At 53.4% G+C, this 18,568-nt stretch overlaps 1 protein-coding gene across 1 annotated transcript in view; it reads right to left on the bottom strand.

The window, feature by feature from the left end:
* LOC119954304 (poly(U)-specific endoribonuclease-like) overlaps positions 1–18,568 on the bottom strand; it is a 114,588-nt gene that overhangs the window by 81,234 nt on the left and 14,786 nt on the right. Inside the window, exons 2-3 of the mRNA XM_038779415.1 lie at positions 11,995–12,114; positions 4,658–4,777 (exon numbers count right to left, since the gene is read on the bottom strand). Of these exons, the coding sequence (XP_038635343.1) occupies positions 4,658–4,777; positions 11,995–12,114 (240 nt within the window). The remainder of the gene's footprint in view (positions 1–4,657; positions 4,778–11,994; positions 12,115–18,568) is intronic.

Genomic DNA, 18,568 nt, shown 5'->3' with positions numbered 1-18,568 from the left:
CTCACACTTCTCCACATTAAACTCCATTTGCCACCTCTCAGCCCAGCTCTGCAGCTTATCTATGTCCCTCTGTAACCTGCAACATCCTTCCGCACTGTCTACAACTCCACCGACTTTAGTGTCGTCTGCAGATTTACTCACCCATCCTTCTGCGCCCTCCTCTAGGTCATTTATAAAAATGACAAACAGCAACGGCCCCAGAACAGATCCTTGTGGTACGCCACTCGTAACTGAACTCCATTCTGAACATTTCCCATCAACTACCACTCTCTGTCTTCTTTCAACTAGCCAATTTCTGATCCACATCTCTAAATCACCCTCAATCCCCAGCCTCCGTATTTTCTGCAATAGCCGACCGTGGGGAACATTATCAAACGCTTTACTGAAATCCATATACACCACATCAACTGCTCTACCCTCGTCTACCTGTTCAGTCACCTTCTCAAAGAACTCGATAAGGTTTGTGAGGCATGACCTACCCTTCACAAAACCATGCTGACTATCCCTAATCATATTATTCCTATCTAGATGATTATAAATCGTATCTTTTATAATCCTCTCCAAGACTTTACCCACCACAGACGTTAGGCTCACCGGCCTATAGTTACCGGGGTTATCTCTACTCCCCTTCTTGAACAAAGGGACCACATTTGCTATCCTCCAGTCCTCTGGCACTATTCCTGTAGCCAATGATGACCTAAAAATCAAAGCCAAAGGCTCAGCAATCTCTTCCCTGGCTTCCCAGAGAATCCTAGGATAAATCCCATCCGGCCCCGGGGACTTATCTATTTTCACCTTGTCCAGAATTGCCAACACTTCTTCCCTACGCACCTCATTGCCATCTATTCTAATAGCCTGGGTCTCAGCATTCTCCTCCACAATATTATCTTTTTCTTGAGTGAATACTGACGAAAAGTATTCATTTAGTATCTCGCTTATCTCCTCAGCCTCCACACACAACTTCCCACCGCTGTCCTTGACTGGCCCTACTCTTACCCTAGTCATTCTTTTATTCCTGACATACCTATAGAAAGCTTTTGGGTTTTCCTTGATCCTACCTGCCAAAGACTTCTCATGTCCCCTCCTTGCTCGTCTCAGCTCTCTCTTTAGATCCTTCCTCGCTTCCTTGTAACTATCAAGCGCCCCAACTGAAACTTCACGCCTCATCTTCACATAGGCCTCCTTCTTCCTCTTAACGAGAGATTCCACTTCTTTGGTAAACCACGGTTCCCTCGCTCGACCCCTTCCTCCCTGCCTGACTGGTACGTACTTATCAAGAACATGCAATAGCTGTTCCTTGAACAAGCTCCACATATCCAGTGTGCCCAACCCTTGCAGCCTACTTCTCCAACCAACACATCCTAAGTCATGTCTAATGGCATCATAATTGCCCTTCCCCCAGCTATAACTCTTGCCCTGCGGGGTATACTTATCCCTTTCCATCACTAACGTAAAGGTCACCGAATTGTGGTCACTGTCTCCAAAGTGTTCACCTACCTCCAGATCTAACACCTGGCCTGGTTCATTACCCAAAACCAAATCCAAAGTGGCCTCACCTCTTGTTGGCCTGTCAACATATTGTGTCAGAAAACCCTCCTGCACACATTGTACAAAGAACGACCCATCCAATGTACTCGAACTATATCTTTTCCAGTCAATATTAGGAAAGTTAAAGTCTCCCATAACAACTACCCTGTTACTTTCGCTCTTTTCCAGAATCATCTTCGCCATCCTTTCCTCTACATCTCTAGAACTATTAGGTGGCCTATAGAAAACTCCCAGCAGTGTGACCTCTCCTTTCCTGTTTCTAACCTCAGCCCATACTACCTCGGAAGAAGAGTCCCCATCTTGCATCCTTTCTGCCACCGTAATACTGTCCTTGACTAGCAGTGCCACACCTCCCCCTCTTTTGCCCCCTTCTCTGACCTTACTAAAGCACCTAAACCCCGGATCCTGCAACAACCATTCCTGTCCCTGCTCTATCCATGTCTCTGAAATGGCCACAACATCGAAGTCCCAGGTACCAACCCATGCTGCCAGTTCCCCTACCTTATTTCGTATACTCCTGGCATTGAAATAGACACAATGGAGAGTCTGCTGCAGGAGCTACCACGGGTTGTAGTGTTTCTTGATGATGTTCTTATAACTGGATCGACAGAGGCCGGGCATCTCGCAAAATTAGAGGAGGAGTTAAAGAGGTTTCAGGAGACCGGAGTTTCGCCTCAAGAAAGAGAAGTGCATCTTTCAAACCACTAAGGTGACCTGCCTGGGGAACTGTGTAGACATACAAGGATCACACCCTCTAGAAGACAATCAAGGCAATAAATTAGGTGCCTGCCCCACAAACTCAAACTAAATTCATTTTGGGGGACGGTAAACTACTATGGACATTTTTTACCAAACCTTTCAATGGTATTGGCCCCATTCTGCTGAAGAAACCCCATTGTTGGTCTTGGAAGGCTCCCCAGGACGAAGCTTGAAAATGAAATGAAAATCGCTTATTGTCACAAGTAGGCTTCAAATGAAGTTACAGGTGTGGCCGGGTGGGGGAGGGGTATGGGTGTAGGGTCAGGTGGGAGGGTACGAATATGGCAGGTGTTACTCTGCAGAACCATGGGCCAAGGTGGGTTGTCAGTGGGTGCACAACAAGCTGGCTGCCTCGTAGGTCGCGGCAATGACCCAGTCCCGTGGGAGGTTACCCCGGTCACACGGCCCCTTCATCCATCACCTGTCCCTCCCCCGGCTCAGGCAGGGCCACCCCCACTCCAGATAGCCCGGCCATTGAGCAGCCGGCAGCACATAGTCACAGCTCTCTGTGTCCTACATCCTCTCTCTCCCTCATCAGCCAAGGTGCCAGTTTCACGATTTTTGAAAGAGCAAGTGGACCGCGTCATCGGAAACTCGGCCCATCGGACGCAGAGAATCCCGGAGAATACCGGTTCGGACCCACGAATTACATGCAAATAGCGTTTACTATACGTGGATTCCAGACCATATTGATGCCGCTGTCGAGGTGACGGAGAATTGCGATTTGGCGTCAAATCGGCATCTGATGCGATTTTGGCCTGGGAACCTATGGCGTCAGCCACGGAAAATCCCGCACATGGTGGTTCCATAGCTCCTACTAATGGCCTCGAGCCAGGTAGGTCCCACGAGTGTGGTCTCCTGTCTTTCAACGGCCATGCTGAACCATGGCGAGCTGCTCTTCCGGAGCAGAGTGGCAGGAGGATCATGCCCTTAGAATTTTCTTTCACACTGGGGAGCTGAAATCAGAGATTGGACTGCCATTTTGAAAGGGTGCCCTGATCTCGAAGTGAGCTTGTGGGTCCCCCTCACCTCCCGTCCATGGGCAATGTCACCCCCCAACAAGTGAGGGCACTCCGCTATGGGGTCCCTGGGTTCCCCCCTCTTCAGGGCTCCCAAGCCCCCTTACAGCATCCCTCCCTTCCAGGACCCCCACCCATCACACCCCCAAATTCCCAGATTTTACTTACCTGCCCTGCACACCCCATCCTCAAACCCAACCCTCATTTCATAGGCATGGCCCCCTCTGTCCCTGACCCTTGCGCTGCCACCCTGGCACCCAGGCAGTGCTCCTGCCAGCTTGGCTGTTCCATCCAGACACATTGGCAGTGTCAGAGTGTAGTGCTAAGGTGCCATCTGGGCTGTAACAAGGTGCCTGCATCCGGGGGTTGGGGGGGGGGGGGGTCATGGAGCATCCCTGCCCTTACCTTGACCACCAGTGGTCTCAGATGGCCCGAGAGAACCCCCCCGCCCCCCCCCCCCCCCCGGTGCCGTTCCGCCAGGACCTTATTTGTGTGGTCCAGTGCTGAACGATGCCCAGCTGACAGCTCCCTGGAGAGGCCGGAGAATCGAGGGATGTCACTAGATATGAGGCAGCTAGGTCTTAAGTAGGTTTAAGACCTACTTCTGCGAGTGTCGTTTGGTCCTGCCCCTTTTGGGCGGAGGTCCGACTCCGATGTCTCGTGGGACTTGGGTGAATCCCACAAGGGCGGAGGCTGCCGGGAGTGTTGGGCTGAGTTGTGCTCTAGCTTGAGCTCAATCCGGCAAGAGAATCACACCCTTTGGCTTAACACATTTATTAGTACCACATCAGAACAGGTGACAGGGGAGGTATGTTGCACCTGAGCATCGGTGTTCCAACCTCTCTCTCCGTCTCTCATTCTCTCTCTCTCCTGTCTAACATATGACTGACTGATGTCAGCGATAGATCATCATCTATGTCACACATTAGAATTTCCAACTGCTCACCCTTTGTATTAAAATTAATCACTTCACACTTTTGTGCATTAAATATTGTTTGTCTACCCACTCCCCAACCTGTCCATGTTGTCTGCCCACTCCCCAACCTGTCCATGTTGTCTGCCCACTCCCCAACCTGTCCATGTTCTTTTGGAGTTCTATACTATCCTCCTCATAGTTCACAATGTTCCCAAGCTCAGGCAGAGAGACAGAGAGAAAAAGAGACAGAGGAAGTGACAGAGAGAGGAAGATAGAGAGAGACAGAAAGAAGGGAGGGAGTGACCGAGTGAAGAAGGTAGAGAGAGACAGAGAAAAAGGAGGGAGTGAAGGAATCAGCAAGATGAACAATGAGAGAAAGAGGGGATCAAACAGAGACATGACAGTTCACTCTTACCCCCGCACAGAGAGGAATAATCCTGGCAGCAGTTATGGTATTGGCTGCATTTTGCATTACAGTGACAGGGATTTCTGGAATTATAAGTTTCACTGCATCTTCCCTTGCAGGATGAATCTGCTGCAAAAATGGAAAATAGCACATTTAGACGCAGGTTTTGTATGCTCCGCTCCCTCCGAAATGGCGACATTGTGTCGCACGCCTTGGGGTGGCCATCGAGCATCACCTGAAGGCCCTCCCCCAATGCTCTGTCCCCGATGAGCCGAGTTCCTGACCGCGTGGTTGACAAGTGGTCTCAGCGGGCAGGAACCTGGCATGGCGGCTGTGGAATGTGTCCAGCGCTGCCACAGTCAGTTGGGCTTCCGCGAGGGCTGGAGGGACTGGTGGGGGGAGGCCAAGGGGTAGCCGGGGGGATCACTATCTGGCAAGTCGGGTATGCGCACTGCTGCAAGTTATCGCCGTGCGCATGCGCGGCCACAGACCCAACCATTCTCCAACCGTTTTTATTGTAGGAGTTGGGGGTTTTACACGGCGCCAATTTTTTTGACGTAAGACGCCACAGATCCTCTGCCCTTAGCTTCAAAAACAGTGAATCCAGCTCATGAATTATGGTTTTTTAGCTTAGTTGAGGCAGTGGTAGAATCGGCTAATGTTGCTGGAAGACGGTTGTGACAGGAAGACTGAGTTCAGACTCTGAGTCAGATAGGAACTGAAATAGAGTCATCGATGTTTACAGCAAGGAAACAGGCCCTTCGGCCCAGCTTGTCCAAGCCGCCCAGTTTCTATCACTAAGCTAGTCCCACTTGCCTGCATTTGGCCCATATCCCTCTGTAGCCACCCTGTCCATGTAACTAACTGTTTTTAAAGGAAAAAATTGTACCCATCTCTACCATTGACTCTGGCAGCTCATTCCAGATGCACACCACCCTCTGTGTGGAGAACTTTCCCCTCTGGTCTCTTTTGTATCTCTCCCCTCTCACCTTAAACCTATGCCCTCTAGTTCTAGACTCCTCTACCTTTGGGAAAAGATGTTGACTATCGACCTTATCTATGCCCCTCATTATTTTACAGACCACTATAAGATCACCCCGAAGCCTCCTACGCTCCAGGGAAAAAAGTCCTAGCCTATCCAGCCTCTCCTTATAACTCAGACCATCAAGTCATGGTAGTATCCTTGTAAATCTCTTCAGCACTCTTTCTAATTTAACAATATCCTTCCTATAATAGGGTGACCAGAACTGAACACAGTATTCCATGTGTGGTCTTACCAATGTCTTGTGCAACTTCAACAAGATGTCCCAACTCCTGTGTTCAATATTCTGACCAATAAAACCTAGCATGCTCAATGCCTTCTTCACCACCCTGTCCGCCTGCGACTCCACCTTCAAGGAGTTATGAACCTCTACCCCTAGATCTCTTTGTTCTATTACTCTCCCCAATTCCCTAACGTTAACTGAGTAGGTCCTGCCCTGATTTGATCTGCCAAAATGCATCACCTCACATTTATCCAAATTAAACTCCATCTGCCATTCATCGGTCCACTGGCCCAATGGTCAAGATCCTGTTGCAATCTTATATAACCTTCTTCACTATCCACTATGCCACCAATCTTGGTGTCATCTGCGAACTTACTAAGCATGCCTCCTACATTCGCATCCAAATCATTAATATATATAACAAATAACAATGGACCCAGCACCTATCCCTGAGGCACACCGCTGGTCACAGGCCTCCAGTGTGAAAAACAACTCTCTATAACCACCCTTTGGCTTTGGTCGCCAAGCTAATTTTGTATCTCACCCTGGATTCCGTGAGATTTAACCTTTTGCAACAACCTACGGTACCTTGTCAAAGGTCTTGATAAAGCCCCATGTAGACGTCGACTGAACTGCCCTCATTAACCTTCTTGGTTACCACTTCAAAAAGCTCAATCAAATTGGTGAGACATGACTTTCCCCTTACAAAGCCATGCTGACTTTCCCTAATTAGCCTTTGCCTGTCTAAATGCCTGTAGATCCTGTCCCTCACAATACCTTCTGACAATTACCCACTACAGAAGTAAGGCTAACCGGTCTGTAGTTCCCAGGCTTATCCCTACAGCCCTCCTTAAACAAGGGCACAACATTTGCTACCCTCCAATCTTCAGGCACTTCTCCTGGCGCTGTCAATGATTCAAATATCTCAGCTAGGGGGCCGGCAATTTCCTCCCTAGCCTCCCACATGATCCTGGGATACATTTCATCAGGTCCTGGGGATTTATCTATCTTGATGCGCTTTAATACCTCCAGCTCCTAATTCTCTGTAATATGTATTAGGGCAGCATGGTAGCATGGTGGTTAGCATAAATGCTTCACAGCTCCAGGGTCCCAGGTTCGGTTCCCGGCTGGGTCACTGTCTGTGCGGAGTCTGCACGTCCTCCCCGTGTGTGCGTGGGTTTCCTCCGGGTGCTCCGGTTTCCTCCCACAGTCCAAAGATGTGCGGGTTAGGTGGATTGGCCATGCTAAATTGCCCGTAGTGTCCTAAAAGTAAGGTTAAGGGGGGGTTGTTGGGTTACGGGTATAGGGTGGATACGTGGGTTTGAGTAGGGTGATCATTGCTCGGCACAACATCGAGGGCCGAAGGGCCTGTTCTGTGCTGTACTGTTCTATGTTCTATGTACACTCCTCAAGACATCACTTTTTATTTCCCCAATTTCCCGAACATTCGCACCTTTCTCAACAGTAAACTGACGAGAAATATTCATTTAGGACCTCTCCCACCCCTTGTAGATCTGCACATAGATGACCTTGTTTATCCTTAAGAGGCCCTGCCCTCTCCCTAGTCACCCTTTTACCCTTTATGTATCTGTAGAAGCTCCTTGGATTTTCCTTTGCCTTATCTGCCAAGACAATCTCATGTCCCCTTTTTGCCCTCCTGATTTCTCTCTTAACTCTACTCCGACAAGCCCTATACTCTTCACGATCCCAGTTGTCTGTGCATGTCATATGCCTCCTCCTCCCTTTTGACCATGACCTCAATATCCTGAGTCATCCAGGGTTCCCTCTTTCTACGAGCCTTCTCCTTCACTCTAGAGAAGAATGTGCTCACCTCGAACCCTAGTTAACACCTTTTTGAAAGATTCCCATTTACCAGCTGTCCCCTTGCCTGCAAATAGGCACCCCAATCAACTTTTGAAAGTTTCTGCCTAATACCCTTGAAATTGGCCTTGCCCCAATTTTAAAATGTTAAGTTTTGGACCAGAACTATCATTCTCCATAACTATCTTAAAACTAATAGAATTATGGTCACTGGTTCCAAAGTGATCCCTCACTAACACTTCCGTCACCTGCCCTGCCTTATTTCCCAAGATATGGTCCCCTCTCTAGTCAGGCCATCCACATACCGAATGAGGAATTTTTCCTGATACATTCGAAAATTTCTTTCCATCCAAACCCCTAGTGCTATGGCTGCCCCAGTTAATGTTGAGAAAATTAAAGTCGCCAACTATTACCACCTTATTTTTCTGCAGCTATCTGTAATCTCTTTACATATTTGCTCCTCAATATCCCGCTGACTATACTACCGGGGACCTATAGTACAGTCATATCAAAGTGATCTCACCCTTCTTATTTTTCAGTTAACAGAACATTACAGCGCAGTACAGGCCCTTCGGCTCTCGATGTTGCGCCGACCTGTGAAACTACTCTAAAGCCCATCTACACTATTCCCTTATCATCCATATGTTTATCCAATGTTTATCAAATGCCCTTAATGTTGGTGAGTCCACTACTGTTGCAGGCAGGGCATTCCACGCCCTTACTACTCTCTGAGTAAAGAACCTACCTCTGACATTTGTCCTATATCTATCTCCCCTCAATTTAAAGCTATGTCCCCTCGTGTTAGCCACCACCATCTGAGGAAAAAGGCTCTCACTGTCCACCCTATCTAATCCTCTGATCACCTTGCATGCCTCAATTAAGTCACCTCTTAATGTTCTTCTCTCTAACGAAAACAGCCTTAAGTCCCTCAGCCTTTCCTCATAAGATCTTCCCTCCATACCAGGCAACATCCTGGTAAATCTCCTCTGCACCCTTTCCAATGCTTCCACATCCTTTCTATAATGTGGCGATCAGAACTGCATGCAATACTCCAAATGAGGCCGCACCAGAGTTTTGTACAACTGCAACATGACCTCATGGCTCCGAAACTCAATCCTTCTGCCAATAAAAGCTAACACACCGTACACCTTCTTAACAACCCTCTCAACCTGGGTGGCAATGTTCAGTGATCTATGTACATGGACACCAAGATCTCTTTGCTCATCCACACTACCAAGAATCTTACCATTAGCCCAGTACTCTGTCTTCCTGTTACTCCTTCCAAAATGAATCACCTCACATTTTTCTGCATTAAACTCCATTTGCCACCTCTCAGCCCAGCTCTGCAGCTTATCTATGTCCCTCTGTAACCTGCAACATCCTTCTGCACTGTCCACAACTCCACCGACTTTAGTGGCATCTGCAAATTTACTCACCCATCCTTCTATGCCCTCCTCCAGGTCATTTATAAAAATGACAAACAGCAGTGGCCCCAAAACAGTTCCTTGTGGTACACCACTAGTAACTGAACTCCAGGCTGAACATTTCCCATCAACCACCACCCTCTGTCTTCTTACAGCTAGCCAATTTCTGATCCAAACTGCTAAATCACCCTGAATCCCATGCCTCCGTATTTTCTGCAATAGCCTACCGTGGGGAACCTTATCAAACGCTTTACTGAAATCCATATACACCACATCAACTGCTTTACCCTCATCCACCTGTTTGGTCACCTTCTCAAAGAACTCAATAAGGTTTGTGAGGCACGACCTACCCTTCACAAAACCGTGTTGACTATTCCCAATCAAATTATTCCTTTCTAGATGATTATAAATCCTATCTCTTTTTAACCTTTCCAAGACTTTGCCCACAACAGATGTAAGGCTCACTGGTCTATACTACTCCCCTTCTTGAACAAGGGGACAACATTTGCTATCCTCCAGTCTTCTGGCACTATTCCTGTAGACAATGACGACATAAAGATCAAAGCCAAAGGCTCAGCAATCTCCTTCCTAGCTTCCCAGAGAATCCTAGGATAAATCCCATCCAGCCCAGGGAACTTATCTATTTTCACACTTTCCAGAATTGCTAACACCTCCTCCTTATGAACCTCAAGCCCTTCTAGTCTAGTAGCCTGTATCTCAGTATTCTCCTCGACAACATTGTCTTTTCATGGTGAATACTGACGAAAAATATTCATTTAGCACCTCTCCTATCTCCTCGGACTCCACGCACAACTTCCCACTACTGTCCTTGACTACTCTTACCCTAGTCATTCTTTTATTCCTGACATACCTATAGAAAGCTTTAGGGTTATCCTTGATCCTACCTGCCAAAGACTTCTCATGTCCCCCTCCTGGCTCTTCTTTGCTCTCTCTTTAGGTCCTTCCTGGCTAACTTGTAACTCTCGAGGGCCCTAACTGAACCTTCACGTCTCATCTTTACATAAGCCTCCTTCCTCCTCTTGACTAGTGATTCAACTACTTTAGTAAACGGTTCCCTCGCTCGACCACTTCCTCCCTGCCTGACAGGTACATACTTAGCAAGGACACGCAGTAGCTGTTCCTTGAACGAGCTCCACATTTCAATTGTGCCCATCCCCTGCAGTTTCCTTCCCCATCCTCCGCATCCTAAGTCTTGCCTCATTGCATCATAATTGCCTTTCCCCCAGCTATAACTCTTGCCCTGCGGTATATACCGATCCCTTTCCATCGCTAAAGTAAACGTAACTGAATTGTGGTCACTCTCACCAAAGTGCTCACCTACCTCCAAATCTAGCACCTGTTCTGGTTCATTACCCAGTACCAAATCCAATGTGGCCTCGTCTCTTGTTGGCCTATCTACATACTGCGTCAGGAAACCCTCCTGCACACATTGGACACAAACGGACCCATCTAAAGTACTCGATCTATAGCGTTTCCAGTCAATATTTGGAAAGTTAAAGTCCCCCACAACAACTACTCTGTTACTTTCGCTCCTGTCCAGAATCATCTTTGCAATCCTTTCCTCTACATCTCTGGAACTTTTCGGAGGCCTATAGAAAGCTCGCAACAGGGTGACCTCTCCTTTCCTGTTTCTAATCTCAACCCAGCGCCATCCCTAGGGTTGCTGGCGCCCCGGGCAAGCTGAACTTCGGCGCCCTTGGGGGGCCGAGGGGGGGGAGGGGCCGAGGGGGGGGCCGAGGGGGGGGGGGGGTGCGGGGGGGTGCGGGGCCGGGGGCGGGACCGAGGGGGGGGCGGGACCGAGGGGGGGGAGCGGACCGAGTGGGGGGGAGCGGACCGGGGGGGGGGGGCGGGGGGAGCGGACCGAGGGGGGGGGGTGGGGGGAGCGGACCGAGGGGGGGGCGGGGGGGAGCGGACCGAGGGGGGGGGGCGGGGGGAGCGGACCGAGCGGGGGGCGGACCGAGCGGGGGGGGGGGCGGACCGAGGGGGGGACGGACCGAGGGGGGGGGGCAGCCCTGGGGGAGGGCGGCCACCGCGCATGCGCTGGTTTGCACCGGCCCAACTGCGCATGCGCGGGACCCGAGACTCTGGCGCCCCCTAGCACATGGCGCCCCGGGCGACTGCCCGAGTTGCCGGTGCCTTGAGCCGGCCCTGCCTCAACCCATACTACTTCAGTAGACGAGTCCTCATCAAACGTCCTTTCTGCCACCGTAATACTGTCCTTGACTAACAATGCCTCCCCTCCCCCTCTTTTACCACCTTCCCTGAGCTTACTGAAATATCTAAACCCCGGAACCTGCAACAACCATTCCTGTCCCTGCTCTGGCCATGTCTACCCAAATGGACTCAGTAGACGAACCCTCAGATATGTACCCTCTCAGTACTGCCGTGATATTCTCCACAATCAAAAACCTTCTGCCCCTCCTCTCTATCTCCTGGTCTATCTTTCCTATAGCATCTGTACCCCGGAACATTGAGCTGCCAGTCCTGCCCTTCTCTTAGCCGTATTTTAGTAATAGCCACAATATCCCAGTCCCATGCCCTGAGTTCATCTGCCTTGCCCATTAGGCATCTTGCATTGAAATAAACACAGTTCAATCCGTTTCTCAGCCTTCCACATTTTTCCTTACTGACTTTTGTTTCTGTCCTCTCTTTACTACCCTCCAACTTCCTGCACTGGTTCCCATCCCCCTGTCACATTCGTTTAAATAATAAGGTTTGGCCTCAGGGAGGGGGTTGTAGTCACTATTACTGCTCCCCCTATCAGTATCTGAGAAGTTGAACATCCTGCTCGTTTTTAGAATATCATCGTACATACATTGACAGAGATTGTAATCGGAGCAGCAGTCTCCGTGTGTCACGCATGCACTGTTGCACTGACAGTTGTAATTGTGGTTGACATGTTCCCCACAGCGACTGACGCATGAGTCCTTGTTTCCTGGAAGTAAGAGTAGATATTAATACAATGATGAAGTCTCCCTTCTATTTCTGCTCCCATCTCCTGAACAAACCAGCATCTCACTGGTCCTGGTTCCATGGGGACCAAGTAAATTACAAATTCATCACCACACATGAGGCCCAGATATCACAGCTCGACACTGCTGCAGGCGGCAGAGAACACAGGGGGTGTGGGGGAGGGGGGAGGGTGGGACTGTGTGGTGGAGTGTGTTAGGGACAAGACGATGTGTGTGGAGAGATGGGAGAGAATTGTGGTGTGCTGGGTGGAGTATGGGGCAGTGCGGGTGGTCCGATGTGCACAGAGGGGAATGTGTGTGGGGCAGTGGGAGGGGTTTTTGGAGGGATGGGGAAAAGGTGTGGGGTGTGTGGGGTGGGGGAAGGGTGGAGAAGTATGTGTGTTTGGGGGAGTTGGAAAAGGTGTGGGTGTGGGGTTGGGAGAAGAGTGGGGGTGAGGAGAGGGATGTGGAGGGGTGGGGGTGTGTGTGGGGGTGAGGTTGGGGGTGGAGGGGTGTGGGGGTGGGTGGGTGTGCATGGGTGGGGGGAGTCGGACAGGTGTGTGTGAGGGGGAGGTTCAAGAGGTGTGTGTACGAGGGGTTGGAGAGGTGTGTGTGGGGGATTGAAGAGGTGTGTGTATGAGGGGTTGGAGAGGTGTGTGGGGGGCATTGAAGAGGTGTGTGTATGAGGGGTTGGAGAAGTGTGTGGGGGGCATTGAAGAGGTGTGTGTATGAGGGGTTGGAGAGGTGTGTGGGGGGCATTGAAGAGGTGTGTGTACGAGGGGTTGGAGAGGTGTGTGTACGAGGGGTTGGAGAGGTGTGTGGGGGGCATTGAAGAGGTGTGTGTACGAGGGGTTGGAGAGGTGTGTGTACGAGGGGTTGGAGAGGTGTGTGGGGGGCATTGAGAGGTGTGTGTACGAGGGGTTGGAGAGGTGTGTGTACGAGGGGTTGGAGAGGTGTGTGTACGAGGGGTTGGAGAGGTGTGTGTGGGGGATTGAAGAGGTGTGTGTACGAGGGATTGGAGAGGTGTGTGTGGGGGATTGAAGAGGTGTGTGTACGAGGGGTTGGAGAGGTGTGTGTGCGAGGGGTTGGAGAGGTGTGTGTGGGGGATTGAAGAGGTGTGTGTACGAGGGGTTGGAGAGGTGTGTGTGGGGGGGCATTGAAGAGGTGTGTACGAGGGGTTGGAGAGGTGTGTGTACGAGGGGTTGGTGAGGTGTGTGGGGGGCATTGAAGAGGTGTGTGTACGAGGGGTTGGAGAGGTGTGTGTAGGGGGCATTGAAGAGGTGTGTGTACGAGGGGTTGGAGAGGTGTGTGGGGGGGGGGCATTGAAGAGGTGTGTACGAGGGGTTGGAGAGGTGTGTGTACGAGGGGTTGGAGAGGTGTGTGGGGTGCAGTGTATGTGGAGGGGTGTTAGAGAGGCATGTGTCCATGTTGGATAGATGTGCGGGAAGGGGTATGTGTGTGGGGGAGGGGTTGGAGAGAGGTGTGTGGGGGTGGTTAGAGAGGTATAGGGGTCAGCGTGTGTGTGGGCATGGAGGGGAATGTTTGGAGGTGGGGGGGGTGTGTGGGCATGGAGGGGAATGTTTGGGGGCTGGGGGGGGTGTGGGCAGGGAGGGGAATGTTTGGGGGCGGGTGTGTGTGGGCATGGAGGGGAATGTTTGGAGGTGGGGGTGTGTGTGGGCATGGAGGGGAATGTTTGGTGTCTGGGGGGGGTGTGGGCAGGGAGGGGAATGTTTGGGGGGGGTGCGTGTGGGCATGGAGGGGAATGTTTGGGGGTGGGTGTGTGTGGGCATGGAGGGGAATGTTTGGAGGTGGGGGGTGTGTGTGGGCATGGAGGGGAATGTTTGGAGGCGGGGGTGTGTGTGGGCATGGAGGGGAATGTTTGGAGGTGGGGGGTGTGTGTGGGCATGGAGGGGAATGTTTGGAGGTGGGGGGTGTGTGTGGGCATGGAGGGGAATGTTTGGAGGTGGGGGGTGTGTGTGGGCATGGAAGGGAATGTTTGGAGGCGGGATGTGTGTGGGCAGGGAGGGGAATGTTTGGAGGTGGGGTGTGTGTGTGGGCATGGAGGGAAATGTTTGGAGGCGGGATGTGTGTGTGGGCATGGAGGGGAATGTTTGGGAGCTGGGGTGTGTGTGGGCATAGAGGGGAATGTTTGGGAGCTGGGGGGGTGTGGGCAGGGAGGGGAATGTTTGGAGGTGGGGGGTGTGTGTGGGCATGGAGGGAAATGTTTGGAGGCGGGATGTGTGTGTGGGCATGGAGGGGAATGTTTGGGAGCTGGGGTGTGTGTGGGCATGGAGGGGAATGTTTGGGAGCTGGGGGGGTGTGGGCATGGAGGGAATGTTTGGAGGCGGGATGTGTGTGTGGGCATGGAGGGGAATGTTTGGGAGCTGGGGGGTGTGTGTGGGCATGGAGGGGAATGTTTGGAGGCGGGATGTGTGTGTGGGCAGGGAGGGGAATGTTTGGGGGCGGGGGTGTGTGTGGGCATGGAGGGGAATGTTTGGGGGCTGGGGGTGTGTGTGGGCAGGGAGGGGAATGTTTGGAGGTGGGGGGTGTGTGTGGGCATGGAGGGAAATGTTTGGAGGCGGGATGTGTGTGTGGGCATGGAGGGGAATGTTTGGGAGCTGGGGTGTGTGTGGGGCATGGAGGGGAATGTTTGGGAGCTGGGGGGTGTGTGTGGGCATGGAGGGGAATGTTTGGAGGCGGGATGTGTGTGGGCAGGGAGGGGAATGTTTGGAGGCAGGGTGTGTGTGGGCATGGAGGGAATGTTTGGGGGCTGGGGGGTGTGTGGGCAGGGAGGGGAATGTTTGGGGGGGGGGTGTGTGTGGGCATGGAGGGGAATGTTTGGGAGCTGGGGGGGTGTGGGCATGGAGGGGAATGTTTGGAGGCGGGAGGTGTGTGGGCTGGGGGGAATGTTTGGGAGCTGGGGGGTGTGTGTGGCATGGAGGGGAATGTTTGGAGGTGGGGGTGTGTGTGGGCATGGAGGGGAATGTTTGGAGGCGGGGGTGTGTGTGGGCATGGAGGGGAATGTTTGGAGGGGGGGGGGTGTGGGGGCATGGAGGGGAATGTTTGGAGGTGGGGGTGTGTGTGGGCATGGAGGGGAATGTTTGGAGGTGGGGGGTGTTGGGGCATGGAAGGGAATATTGAGGCGGGATGTGTGGGCAGGGAGGGGAATGTTTGGAGGTGGGGTTGTGTGTGTGGGCATGGAGGGAAATGTTTGGAGCGGGATGTGTGTGTGGGCATGGAGGGGAATGTTTGGGAGCTGGGGGTGTGTGGGATGGAGGGGATTTGGGAGCTGGGGGGGTGTGGGCAGGGAGGGGAATGTTTGGAGCTGGGGGGTGTGTGTGGGCATGGAGGGGAAGTTTGGAGGCGGGATGTGTGTGGGCAGGGAGGGGAATGTTTGGATGCGGGATGTGTGTGTGGGCAGGGAGGGGATGTTTGGGGGCGGGGGTGTGTTTGGGCATGGAGGGGATGTTTGGGGGCGGGGGGTGTTTGGGCATGGAGGGGAATGTTTGGTGGCTGGGGGTTGTGTGGGCAGGAGGGGAATGTTTGGAGATGGGGGGTGTGTGTGGGCATGGAGGGAAATGTTGGAGGCGGGATGTTGTGTGGGCATGGGGGAATGTTTGGGAGCTGGGGTGTGTGTGGGCATGGAGGGGAATGTTTGGGAGCTGGGGGTGTGTGGGCATGGAGGGAATGTGTTGGAGGGGGATGTGTGTGTGGGCATGGAGGGATTTTGGGAGCTGGGGGTGTGTGTGGGCATGGAGGGGAATGTTTGGAGGCGGGATGTGTGTGGGCAGGGAGGGGAATGTTTGGAGGCGGGGGTGTGTGGGGCATGGAGGGGAATGTTTGGGGGGGGGGTGTGTGTGGGCAGGGAGGGGAATGTTTGGGGGGGGGGGGGTGTGTGTGGGCATGGAGGGGAATGTTTGGGAGCTGGGGGGTGTGGGCATGGAGGGGAATGTTTGGAGGCGGGATGTGTGTGTGGGCATGGAGGGGAATGTTTGGGAGCTGGGGGGTGTGTGTGGGCATGGAGGGGAATGTTGGAGGTGGGGGGTGTGGTGTGGGCATGGAGGGGAATGTTTGGAGGCGGGGGTGTGTGTGGGCATGGAGGGGAATGTTTGGAGGTGGGGGTGGTGTGGGCATGGAGGGGAATGTTTGGAGGTGGGGGGTGTGTGTGGGCATGGAGGGGAATGTTTGGAGGTGGGGGGTGTGTGTGGCATGGAAGGAATGTTTGGAGGCGGGATGTGTGGGCAGGGAGGGGAATGTTTGGAGGTGGGGTGTGTGTGGGCATGGAGGGAAATGTTTGGAGCGGGATGTGTGTGTGGGCATGGAGGGGAATGTTTGGGAGCTGGGGTTGGTGGGGCATGAGGGGAAGTTTGGGAGCTGGGGGGGTGTGGGCATGGAGGGGAATGTTTGGAGGTGGGGGTGTGTGTGGGCATGGAGGGGAATGTTTGGAGGCGGGATGTGTGTGGCAGGGAGGGGAATGTTTGGAGGCGGGAGTGTGTGTGGGCAGGGGGGGAAGGTTTGGGGGCGGGGGTGTGTTGGGCATGGAGGGGAATGTTTGGTGGCTGGGGTGTGTGGGCAGGGAGGGGAATGTTTGGAGATGGGGGGTGTGTGTGGGCATGGAGGGGGATGTTTGGAGGCGGGTGTGTGTGGGGGGATGGAGGGGAATGTTTGGGAGCTGGGGTGTGTGGGGCATGGAGGGGAATGTTTGGGAGATGGGGGGGTGTGGCATGGAGGGGAATGTTTGGAGGCGGGATGTGTGTGTGGGCATGGAGGGAATGTTTGGGGAGCAGGGGGTGTGTGTGGGCATGGAGGGGAATGTTGGGGCTGGGGGTGTGTGTGGGCAGGGGGGGAATGTTGGGGGCGGGGGTGTGTGGGGCATGGAGGGGAATGTTTGGAGGTGGGGGGTGTGGTGGGGCATGGAGGGGAATGTTTGGAGGTGGGGGGTGTGTGTGGGCATGGAGGGGAATGTTTGGAGGTGGGGGGTGTGTGTGGGCATGGAGGGGAATGTTTGGAGGTGGGGGGTGTGTGGGCATGGAGGGGAATGTTTGGAGGTGGGGGTGTGTGTGGGCATGGAGGGGAATGTTTCGAGGTGGGGGGTGTGTGTGGGCATGGAAGGGAATGTTTGGAGGCGGGATTGTGTGGGCAGGGAGGGGAATGTTTGGAGGTGGGGTGTGTGTGGGCATGGAGGGAAATTTTGGAGGTGGGATGTGTGTGGCATGGAGGGGAATGTTTTGGGAGCTGGGGTGTGTGTGGGCATGGAGGGAATGTTTGGGAGCTGGGGGGTGTGTGGGCATGGAGGGGAATGTTTGGAGGAGGGGGGTGTGTGTGGCATGGAGGGGAAATGTTTGGAGGCGGGATGTGTGTGTGGGCATGGAGGGGAATGTTTGGGAGCTGGGGTGTGTGTGGGCATGGAGGGGAATGTTGGAGCTGGGGGGGTGGTGGGCATGGAGGGGAATGTTTGGAGGCGGGATGTGTGTGTGGGCATGGAGGGGAATGTTTGGGAGCTGGGGGTGTGTGTGGGCATGGAGGGGAATGTTTGGAGGCGGGGATGTGTGTGGGCAGGGAGGGGAATGTTTGGAGGGGGATGTGTGTGTGGGCAGGGAGGGGAATGTTTGGGGGCGGGGGTGTGTGTGGGCATGGAGGGGAATGTTTGGGGGCTGGGGGGTGTGTGGGCAGGGAGGGGAATGTTGGGGGCGGGGGTGTGTGTGGGCATGGAGGGGAATGTTTGGAGGCGGGGGTGTGTGTGGGCATGGAGGGGAATGTTGGAGGTGGGGGTGTGTGTGGGCAGGGAGGGAATGTTTGGAGGTGGGGGGTGTGTGTGGGCAGGAGGGGAATGTTTGGAGGTGGGTGGTGTGTGTGGGCATGGAGGGGAATGTTTGGAGGTGGGGGGTGTGTGTGGGCAGGGAGGGGAATGTTTGGGAGCTGGGGTGTGTGTGGGCATGGAGGGGAATGTTTGGGAGCTGGGGTGGTGTGGGCATGGAGGGAATGTTTGGGGGCTGGGGTGTGTGTGGGCAGGAGGGGAATGTTTGGGGGCTGGGGGGTGTGTGGGCAGGGAGGGGAATGTTTGGGAGCTGGGGGTGTGTGGGCAGGGAGGGGAATGTTTCGAGGCGGGATGTGTGTGTGGGCATGGAGGGGAATGTTTGGGAGCTGGGGGTATGTGGCATGGAGGGGAATGTTTGGAGGCGGGATGTGTGTGGGCAGGGAGGGGAATGTTGGAGGTGGGGTGTGTGTGGGCATGGAGGGGAATGTTGGGAGCTGGTGTGTGTGTGGGCAGGGAGGGGAATGTTTGGAGGTGGGGGGTGTGTGTGGGCAGGGAGGGGAATGTTGGGGACTGGGGTGGGGCTGTGGCAGGGAGGGGAATGTTTGGGGGGGTGCGTGTGGGCAGGGAGAGGAATGTTTGGGGACTGGGGGGGTGTGGGCAGGGAGGGGAATGTTTGGAGG

This window comes from Scyliorhinus canicula, chromosome 19 (genome assembly GCF_902713615.1).
Source record: "Scyliorhinus canicula chromosome 19, sScyCan1.1, whole genome shotgun sequence".
Taxonomy (NCBI): Eukaryota; Metazoa; Chordata; class Chondrichthyes; order Carcharhiniformes; family Scyliorhinidae; genus Scyliorhinus; species Scyliorhinus canicula.
This window is presented reverse-complemented; position numbering and strand designations above follow the sequence as displayed.